The 11,669-nt window shown below is 38.6% G+C and overlaps 1 protein-coding gene across 1 annotated transcript in view; it reads left to right on the forward strand.

Annotated features, from left to right (window-relative positions):
- Nucleotides 1-10,224, forward strand: part of PCYOX1 (prenylcysteine oxidase 1) — a 179,440-nt gene extending 169,216 nt beyond the window's left edge. The window contains exon 6 of the mRNA XM_044083129.1: nt 9,036-10,224. Coding sequence (XP_043939064.1) covers nt 9,036-9,691 — 656 coding nt within the window. The 3' untranslated portion in view covers nt 9,692-10,224. The remainder of the gene's footprint in view (nt 1-9,035) is intronic.
- Nucleotides 10,225-11,669: the final 1,445 nt, after the last annotated feature.

Here is an 11,669-nt window from a genome sequence, read left to right on the forward strand (position 1 = left end):
AGGCTGCATGTCCCATGTGGACTGCACCTATGTTTTTAGTAAACCTGTCCTGAGATCCACTTTCATTGAATTTAAGTCAAGTGGCTTGTTGGGGCCAGTTGTAGTGTTAGTACATCTGTTACAGTAGATACATCCACACAATGTATGTTTGTTTATACAGGAATTTATATCTAAAAAAAAATTAATAATGGCTGGTAAAGTGGTGTTAACCTGTTTCCTTGAGTGGAGCTCAGGAAGTTTTTGTAATTTGACCTCCAAGGTTGCATCCTGAGCCATTTGTAAAACTCACGGTATCCTCACAGTTCAAACAGATGTTCATATCGGTAGCTCCATCAGTTTTCGAACTGCTGGAAATTTGGAAGTTTGTTTTATTTATTTATTTTACATTTGTTGACTGGGCTAGTCTTACTGGATACATGTCCATTTTCAGTAGAAGCCCGAGGAGAAAAGCTCCACTACAAGTAATATACTTTAGCAAGTACATAAAGCTTTTATACAGTAAAATCAGTTTGAACCATTGCATAAATGTGGAGGGCACCATTACAAAAGTAATTGCTACAGTGTGAAAGATTAACACACAAAGATGGAATAACAAAAAGACAGACTGTCTGTGGGGAATCCACGAAAGAACTCCAAAAAAAAATAAATAAATAATCAAAGAATGTTTTTATAAGCTCTTTTGTCCATAACACATTTACTAGATTTCATTGGAATGAAACAGCATGTACATTTGGACTACATTTTGCATCCAGGGACACGCATTTAAACTACATTTATAATTGCACTGCTCTTGCCATTTAAATCATTTTTTTTTTGTTTGCTCTTTATCTGAAGTTAAAGCTCTTAATTTAAGGCATTTTAGTCTGCATTGCTTTTTGGTTTCTGTGCTGGGCTTGGGTGTCTTTCAGAATTTGTTGTAGCTAGTTGTAACTAGAGCCTGTGGTAATTAACTCAACCCCCTTGGTATTTTATATTACATGATAGTCTGCCATCTCAGTCTCAGGATTGCTGGAAAGTTGGAAACTTGATAATAAAGCATTTGGAGTGCATTTTACAAGTAGGGAAGTGCATATAAGCCATTTAAGTTCGTTATATGTGCTGGTCCTCTGTGTTTTTGTGAATTTGTTTCCCTCCCAACCTCCCTATTTCTGTTGTGCCTTTATACTTGGAGGCTTTTGAGTTGCCTGCCCCTACTGTATATTTGGCCTTGAAAGCTCCTTCCACTTTCATCTTCTGTATACCTGCCCGTATAAGTTCCTTCCAGTTTTATCTCTTCTGCTTGTATTACTGGTTATCGACAGCTGAAACTGGCAAGGCCCTCACTTTAAAGAGTAAGTGTACTTTGAAATTGTCTTAGTGTGTGTGTTCCTCACTGATGACTTGTCTGCCTTTGAACTGCCTTACAATTAATCATACCTAGTTGTTAGACTTGTTTGTGGTACCTTTTCACTCCCAGCTGACTCAAGTGCATATTCACATTAAGAAGACTGGGACTGCAGTTCTAGTCATAGAAAGGTAGCCCATTCTCTCAAGAGTTGGAAAACACACAAGTAGGCTTAAAGTGAGTTACTTGTAGCTAGTTATTTATGTGATTGTGTTCTTGATACCTTTTCTCTTTTGGCTAACCAAAGTGTATTTTTACATTAAGAAGTCTGGGACTGCTATACTAGTGGTAGAAATTAAGCCTCCCTGTACGTTTTCCAGCTTAGGCTGACCAGACTTCTTAAAGTGAGATTGTTTTATCATCTAATGAGCCCTTTTTAGGGATTTAGTTGGGTGGTCATCTGCACTTGAGAGCTGCTTTTGCTGTACTTTTACATTAAGAAGTTCAAGGAGCATCCATATTGAGGCTGATGCTGTTTACCTGGTCTCTCTGTAATTGGGAGGCACTTCAGGGAGCTCAGTGTAGTCATTTATTGGCCACAGGGCACTGGATTATTTATCAGCTTTCTGTCTGCTATAAATTAGGTCATTTTTTTTTTTTCATGGAGCTGTTCACAGCTCAGTGGCAGTTAAAAGTATCGTAGCAAACCTGTAAAACTAGGACTTAAACCTGTAACGCAGAAAGGCTTTGTGTGGAGCTGAGCTTAGGGCAGCTAGTTTGAGTATCGCACAGCATTAAGGTCATAGCACTGTCCAACATCTAGCCTTTACCCTAGACACCACTCATGTGACCTGCCTGTAAAGCCATAATAACCCAACCCTAATACAGGTCCTGACAAAATGGATTTGCAATATCCTAATGTCTTTGTGGCCAGTTTGGTAGATACGGGCATTCTGAGACATTGTAAAGCAATTGTCTTATGTACTCGGACAGCCTTTTAATATTTCAAACCACAGTATACAAGAGATATGTACATGCATAACTTCTTGGAGGCAGAACTCTCACTTACAAAGGTTGGCAAGAACATGCATACTGCAGCCTTCACACATGCTGTTCAACACACACACACACACACACACACACACACACACACACACACACACACACACACACACTCTTATGCTGAGCCACTTAAAAGAAATCTCTCCAAACCTCAAAGACGACCTAAGCTATCAAACTGCAACACCTACCCTAAGCAATCATTAAAGCACACACAAAAAGCAACACCTAACACTTCACACAAGCCTACCCTAATGATCCATCAAGAACAAAGCCCATAAGGCAGTCAGACACAGTCTTCTACAGATTATGTTGTTCATCACACACACATTCCTTTTACCATGCTGGACAACAGGAAGATAACTGTTAGTTACCTATCTAGGGCTAAGATCCGCAGTGTTATGCATGCACTAACATTACTGCACCACAGGTACCACTATGATTCTGTTGTAGTCCATGTGGGTGTAAATGACTTGAGGTGTACCTCCCTGGTCTGTATGAAGAGGAGCATTATCGAGCTTTTTGAATACGTGTCACAGACGGGTGTGTGCCTTGCATTGAGCAGCATTCAAGCTTCACCACGGACGATGCCACAGTATGAACAAAAAAATATTGATTTTAATAATTGGCTTAGTTTCGTGGGGTTCACTCCTGGGGAATCCAGTATCTGTCAGCATGGGAAGACATGGTTAACAGACCACTTTGCTTTGCCAAGGATTGTCTGCACATGTTTCCCCTGGGCTTTAGGATATTGGCTAAAACTTTATCCACCCCTTAGCGTCTTTTTAGGCTATGTCAAAATGACAGATCTACCAACGTAGAAGAAGAAAAAACTCAAAGCAACCATAAAGTGTTACTGCTCACTGCTATGAGCCTAATCAGGAAACTCCACACCCTACAAGCTCTCTTCATTCTGGAGAAATGTAGACATCTGTGTTGTTACTGAGACTTGGTTTAAAACTGCTGAAAATACTCCAAACGTGGAGGGGCTACAGTGCCTTCCTTGCATTTAGACCAACAGCAGCATTAACAGGGGCAAAAGGTGTGTTGGCAGAAAATACAGCTCTAGGTTGGTTAAACAGGATGATGCCTTGGAGTTCATCCACATTCAACTCTCCATAGACAAGGTTCTTTACCATGTCCTGGCCAGCTACAGGCCACCCTCTGTTATCTACAAAGCTCACAACTCTTGCCTAGACCTACTAGAGGCATTGCCATCCTATAAAATTCCCTTGTCGTGGAAGACTTTAACTATATCATCTCTAGACTGGGAAACCTACGCTGCCTCTGACTTGCAGACAAAATCTTTCCTGCACTTTATCAACACAAACACCCTGGACCAAATAGTGCACTCTCCAACCAGAGGGTGAAACATATTGGACCTAGTACTCGCGAACATGGGAGAGCATTGCAGCCCCCCCCCCCCCAATCACATCCTTATTGGTCAAGTTGGACCACAAAGCTGTCTTCCTTCGAAATAAAAATCAATCCAGAAAACCCAACTTAACCCCAAAACATTAGGAATGATTTAAAGCAAACTACATCCTATTAAGTGACAGTTTTGTCAAACTTCAAGGCTCCCCCAAACCCTGAGAATACAGCTTCCTGTATTTGTAGAAACGCTGTACAAACATGTAAATGGCTGCAGTGAAGCTGCCATGCCTACCAGAAGTAAGCCCAGATCTAACTGCAAAAACAAACCACACTGTTGGAATCCTTACCTTTACAGACTATATGACAAAAGAAAAACATAGGGCCAAACTAAGTAAGAGCAACTCTCATAGAAACAGGAACTCTCTGTTTCAACTAAATGTGAAACTAAGGGGCCTAATAAAGTCCAACAAGACCAATGACAAGGTCAGCATAACATGCCAGGCTAAGGACAACCACAAGGCCTTCTTCAGATATGTCAAGAGCTTGAAGGGTAATACTTGGCAGTGTGCAGAACTCATGGTAAATGTGGCACAACCTTCACTGACCAGAGTGACATAGCAAATCAGCTAGCTGATAAAATTAGCTCTTACCTCCCCCACTACCTCTTTTGAAATTCTTTCTAGCGTATCCTCCCAAACTGTTAACAGTGAGCAGGTCCTGGATGCATTCGTTAAGGCCAAAAATACTGCTTCATTGGGCTCCAGTAGTATCGCCAGTTGCATCCTAAATAGCTTAAATCATGACCCAACAGGACCACTTAAGGTAGTCTTCAACTACAGCCTCAAAGCAGGTTGTGTGCCATGTGAATGTAGGGCCACAGTGGTCATCCCTGTTCATAAGGGTGGACCATCAAATGGTCCTAGGAATTACAGACCCATCAGTCTGACAAGTCTAACATGCAAAATGATGGAAAAAATGATATGTACCATATAGGTATCCAAGGAACTCTCAGACAAAACTTGGTTGGGTTGCATGGCTAGGGTAGTAAAGACGCTAGTGATCATTTAGCCTAGTATAAACCTATAGAATAAAGTGGTGTAAATGGCAAACTATTTAACACAAACTAATCTTTACACAAGGGCGCCCGCAGGCAGGTGCAAGGCGGTGCACTTGTACCCCCCTGGAATCGGCTGGCCAGGAGATTAATTTACTTCTAATTAAAAAAAAAAATTTTAAGGGCGTTTTTCTTTAAAAACGCCCTTTGCATCCAATCGTACAAACAGAGGTGCTTGCTTTAGTCTTCTCCATACATGCCATGCGATCGATTGTTTACGTCTTCATCTTCTGCATTCGCGCGCGGAATTTGAATTTCAGATGGGCGCCAGAAGAGATGCTGTATTGTGTTCAGAAAGAGGGTATTGCCATTAGAATCCGAGCAAGCAAGCCATTTCAGGAGCAGAGAAGGATTCCACAAAGGTAGGAGCAAACTTGAATTTTCCAGCTGTGGCACTTAGAGACTTTCCTTCATAACTTCTCGCCACAGAGAGGCAAGCAATGTTGGTTGCTTTAACATTAATTGGCCTAGGCAAGCCACTTCCTTTTTCCTTGTGCTGGCAGTAGTTTGAACACTGAAATGTGGACACTAGCTTAAAGTCTTAACTTAAAGAAGGCTGGGTAGGCTCAAGTTTTTACCTTGGTCAAAGCTAACACCAGTAGGATAGTGTATTTCTGTACAACGCAGATTAACTGCCAAAGTAAATTTCCTCAGTGGTGTAGCTTTTGATGTAGCTTTTGTGTATAGATTCTACTAGTTCAAAGTCCTGTATGCTTAGAAGGTTGCACGCTTTATAGTTGCTTTCTTCAGAGCCACTGTTTGAATTGTCGATCATAGGTTGTTAGTCTCCCTGGTGACAACAATGACATTGAAAAATACTTATTTTTTAAAATGATAAAAAAAGTAATCGACTTTGTGAAGGTTGCACATATCCTTTCCAGATTGATCAGTCACACCAGAAACGTGAATTTCTTGAGATGTAGACTGAAGTCTTTTAAGTTTAAAATAACTTTATTGCAACTTTTTTTAAGGGCTAACATTATATGAATTTAGGAATGTAATTTACTTTGTGATTAAATTTGTGCTGAGTAATTGGAACATTGATTTGCTATGATTTTTTTTCCATCCTGCCGTGATGTAATTATTACTTGTGTGGCTGTTTAAAAACATGTGTCTCTGTTATATTAATCACTACAGTGTAGGATAGTGTAGTAATGCATACTGTAGTGACCATTAAAATATAGTGTAGTTATGAGTACTGTAATGGCCTTTGCTATGTGATGTAGTTATAAGTGCAGCCATATAGAACTATTATAGTGAATATGAAGGAGTATCCAATGTTTCAGGAAAACTAATACTGTAAAAGGAGATCTGTAAACCCGTTAGTATGGCAACAGAGTACAGAACCTGTGAATCTGTGAAGCCATTGTATAGAAAGAAGCATTGCATTGAGGTGTGGTAGTACAGGTTAATGAAATGGGTTTGCAATGAGACTAGCAAAATAAGATCTTTAAAATTGGGAAGTCTTAGTATGTCTGAAAGATGTAGTTGATCATGTGCTAGAGAGAGGCTTTTGGCTCTTGTGCATCATACAGAGAAGCAGATAATACAGTGGAAGATGCACTCTCACTGGACTGGTTTCTTGAATTTTTACTCTGCTGAAAGTCGGTTGAAATTCATGACACAAAGTAGTTGTACACATGGGGGACACTAAAGATCAATGCTCAGCTATCCCTGTGAAGTAGCATCTTTTGCTGCAGTACAGTTCTAGAGGGGAATGCTAATCTGAGTATGGTTCTTGAGAGATCCTGTTCTTTGGCACAGTTCTGGAAGAAACTCATAGCATCTAGAAAGTCTTAGACATTTCCTTTGCACAGTCTTGAAGATATACTACACTGAAGACTGAATGGGAATATGATGCATTAGCTAAGTTTGAGGTGGTAAAGATGTGTACTGAGATAATAAGGTGAGATGTTAATTACTTACTTTGGTGGAAGGAAATAAATATAGAAACCATTACAGGATAAAACTGAGTGCAAACAAAACTAGTGAGGATGCAATATAAAATTAAAGGGAAAAAACTTTGTTCTTCATTGTCAGTGTTACATCTTTAATGTATTTGAATGTGTTTTTTGTAGAAAGAGAGAAATATGAAATTTATATGTAGATGTTTTGTCATTCTTAATAGTTAGAAGTATGTGTTAATGGAGTGTTGTGCTTTGCTATGTCCTTGGAGTTTAAAACAAAAATGATAACAATGGTTGCATGATGAGCAGACTATCTTTAGCCATTCAATGTTTTGTGGTTTTCTGTGTAACTGCTTGGTAGGAGTATCCTTTATGTGATATATTTTATTTTTTTACCTCTGATTCTTTAACTATTTGTTGGAAGAAAGGGACAGATTGACGTGCTAGAGTGTTTCTGCTTATAAAGGGCCTAGCTAGTTATAACTTTGTACAGATTGTAGGTATGACACTCCATACCTTATGCCAAAGTGATGTTTAACTTGAGCCGTGACCACAAGTGTTTGCGAGCTCAAGTAGTTATAGATGTTTAGCAGTGTCACATGCAAAACTGGTGCTGTAGGTCAGAATAAAAGGTTAGTTCAGTGCACTTTATTTTATATTAAATTCTATATTGTGATTCCTTCATACAATTTGACTTACATTTCCTAGTTATTAAAAAGTCTGTGAATTCTGCTATTGATTTATATATTTTTGATTTATAATTCTTTACTTTTAATTGTTTTGTCACTGAAAATGCATCCTTTAAATGTGTATCATTGATTGATTTGCTGAAGTATTGCATATCTTGTCCAATGTACTAAATGCGTTGTGTATATTAAGGTACAGTACATTATAACTTTGGAGACTTGTGTTCCTCATGTAAGAAGATGGGTTTGCTTACTACTGTTGGCAATAAATTTGGACTTGCTGAGGATGGTTTTACTTGTGCAGTTGGCACAACTTGGAAAACACTTGCGTATTTTAATGACTAGGCTGATGATAAATCATGTTTAGCAAAGTGCAAGTAGCACACATTAAGGAAAGGAAGTACCCCCTACTAGTATAGCTCATTTGACCTATATCAAACTTGATGCTACAGATGACACATTTGTAATTCAGGAGTGGGCGGGACAGCAGAGGGGGTGGGGCTGTGTGGGTGGGGCTTGGGTTTGCACCTCCCCTGCAAAAAATCCTGCGGGCTCCCTTGTCTTTACGGTAGTGAAAGTTATTGGATTTTATGTCTTAAACTAGATTTTATAAGCCACAGTGAACATAGTAAATTTAAATGTTTGTATTTTTTGCCAACAGTACAATACTTCAGGAACTACTACAGTTACAAATATTCTGCCAGAAGCATTTTATTTGTCCAGCCCTGAGGTTTCATATGATGCAGAACAGTTCTTGCTGTGTTGATTAGCTGTCTACATATTTAGAGAATGTGAAAATGATGACAATACAGTTATTTTATGAACAGCATTTAATATTTAACTCCACTAGACATAGTTTTATCAGTGCAGTTGTGTTGACCATCATGTAAGCTTTAAAGTGAAATCCTGTGATAGATTGCATGTAGAATGACAGCTATATGAACTGATTTTGGGCAAGTGGAAGTGTCACTAGGATGGTCCTAAAGTATTGGAAGTGTCACTGGAGTATGAGTTAAGAAATTATCAGGGTTACAAATGTGGTACAGTTGGTTAAGAAACAGGAAAGAATTTTATGCATGCGCAAAAGACAGTAGCCCAGCTTTCTCTAGAATGCACATGTCAAAATAAAATGCATTACAAATAGGTAATTTATATATGTTTCTGAATAAGTAAGAATTTGAGACAGTACTGAGAAGCATTCCTGCTACTTAATTCCTCATCAGATATTAGTCAGCACTGCAGATAGGAAAACCTCCACAAAGGATAAGATGTCTGCACTTGAAAGTCTTGATTTCCTGCGTAGCTCAGGTAAACCAGCTATGTAATGGAAGGTGTGTTAGGTTTAGTTTAGCCATAACACGTTTATCTGTAAAGTTCTCATTGTGATCTGACATCATCATAGGCACTGTGTTTTTCACTTGTGGATTATTTAGTAAACAGCATTATCAAGTTGGTGAGTAAGATGATGCAGGTCACTGAAGGCTCATTCAGTCTCTCTACTGTTTTATGCTAGTAGTGAAACACTTTTTCTTGTCACTTGTTTAATGTAAGATATATTTTTTTAATTGCAGGAGGTACTATCTCCATGTACAAACTGAATTACGAGAAGCCCGAGTCATCTTATGGCCTGTATGACATTATTGTTCTTGCAGCTCCTCTGCACAAGAACATGGCAAACATCAGTTTTCTTAACTTCTCTTCTCCCATTGGTGACTTCAGCGGCAAATACCATCAGACTGTCACTACCCTAGTGCATGGATTGTTAAATGTATCTTTTTTTGGGTACAAAAATCCAAATGAGTTTACCTTGACTGAGATTTTAACCACAGACAGCACCAAAAATTTTATCAATAGTATTGGTGCTTTAAGTCCAGTGAGTGCATCTGGAGACTTCAAGGTTAACCTAAGTGAACCAACTGTGTGGAAGATATTTTCTCCTGAACAACTGACAGAGCAGCAGCTAAACTTGCTGTTTGTGTCCTACAGCAGTAAGTTTGAGAGAACTTGGTTGGCATACCCTCACTATGTTCCCAAAGAATTATTTCCTCCCATAATTCTTCATGACAACATGTACTACTTGAACTCCATTGAATGGGCAGCCAGTGCTATGGAAATGAGTGCAATAGCCGCTAGAAATATCGCTCTTCTTGCCCGTCACCGTTGGTATCAAAAGGCAGACCAGATTGATCAAGAGAATTTATATGAAAAGTTGAAGGGTGAACTTTGATTTCGGTTCTTTGTAGGTTTTGATGAAAAGAAATTCTACAAGCTGCAGTGAGGCACACTGTTAAAAGCATGCACCGCTGACGCCAGTTGGAAGACCATCAAAGAAGCTAGTAAACAACCTTGATTGAGATGCAACAATATTTGGAGTCTAATAAAATGTCTGTGTGTACATGGCCACTGTGTCCTTAGAATGACTGTAAATTTGCCATATTTTGACTCCATTTCCTTTAACATTAATCTCCAAGTAGGAATGTATACTAATGTTTCATAAAAAGAAGAAAAGAAAAATAGATAGTGGGTATTAATATTTTTTTCTCCTAAAGTTTACAGTGACTTTTGTTACAAGACATGTGACATTTTATCTTTGAAGATAGGTAAGCCAGGAAAGAATGGCTATAGTTTTAAAAAGTTTTTTTTTTCTTTGCTGAAATTATCCCCTTCTGTAATTTAATTATTTGTACTAAAAAGTGCATGCAGTTCAGCATGCAGAAAGCTGATTCTAACTGCGGATTAAAGTTTAGCCTTTAAATTGGAGTTTACAGTATGTGGTACAGATACTTTTGTTTTGTGATTGAGAGAACAACTAGTCTGTTTTGAAAGTGATACATTTTTTTCTGTTTTTACTTTTGTGGATGTTCACATATACACATGACACTTTTCTTGCATCAGTTGGTGGCTGTTTTAATTTATTTTATAATTTGAAATTGTAAGTGCAGCTTCATGTGCTGAGTGTATACTTTTGTGTACAGCCTTCACCACTGACCCTGTGGTGATGGGATAGTTTTTTGGTAGACATTCAAGTGCATAATCTGTTACCTGTTGCAAATTGTATGAGAGGTTTGTTTGCTTTTCAGTAATGAGAAAGCCTTCCTCTTATTCCATGCATTTTAGTGCCCTTCCATCTTTTACAGCTTTCCTGCTTTTTTAAAGGGGCAAGTTTAAGCCCTAATGAGATGAGGGTTCCAGATTTCCAGCCTTAACTTTAGGAGTTACCAAAAAAGCTCACTTTTCAGTTATTGAAATGTTCTCCATAAAACGCAGAGCACTTTATAGTGACACCAGCACTTTTTTAATTTTCTTTTTGTCCAGTTTTAGTTAACCTACTAGTAGCAGTGGTACACAATATCTGGTTAAAAAGTCTGCCCTCATCTTTTAGAATAAAATGGTCCCTTGTCTGTATCCCTTTCCTGTTTCAGAGTTTGGAGTTTTAAGAGTATGTTCCTTTTCTTCCCAGTGCTGATATGCCCTCTATTCTCAAACCAAATATAAACTCTAGTGTGTTTAAAAATCCCATATAAAGTGATGCAAAGTATTAAAGGACATAACTTTGCTATTTCGTATCTTTTTGTTTCATTTGTTTACCATACCATCTGTAGTACATACTTTTCACATACTGTTTTTTTGTTGTACGATTCCTAGGAGGTTCAAAGCAATTTTATCTTGTGACCATCAACACTTACCCACCCACAACAGGTTGTACTCCCTTTGAGCGACAGGCCAGTTAGCCCCAGGGTAAAATTGGGGGTGCCCATCTAATCATTTTGCTTCTGTTTGAAGCATGGTAATGCATCAAACTGCTTAACCTGCAAGGGAATGTTGTTCCAGAGGTTAAGTAGGCATTGCATAATGACGCTGTCCCTCCAACACATTCTGTTTATCTGCTAGTTAAGATTTAAGCCCTTTATTCTGTTACTTACTAAGCTTTCAGACTCCTGGAGATATAGGAGATCAACGACAAGGTCTATAATGGCTCGATAGATGAGGCCCAGAACACCCCTCGAGTCTGTAAAATAATGAGTAAAGGAAGGGAACTTCTAGCCTCTTTTGATAGGTCTGGGTCTTTAAGCCTGAAATCTTAGGAACTTCGTAACCATTTTTTTACGTGAAAGGTGTTTCCACACGCATCTTATACAATGTTGTCATTCAGGATGGGAGGATGCCATAGTAATGTGGGTCACTAAGTGAATGTTTTGAAACTT

Source organism: Protopterus annectens, chromosome 9.part0 (genome assembly GCF_019279795.1).
Source record: "Protopterus annectens isolate FY-2018-M chromosome 9.part0, PAN1.0, whole genome shotgun sequence".
Classification (NCBI taxonomy): Eukaryota; Metazoa; Chordata; order Ceratodontiformes; family Protopteridae; genus Protopterus; species Protopterus annectens.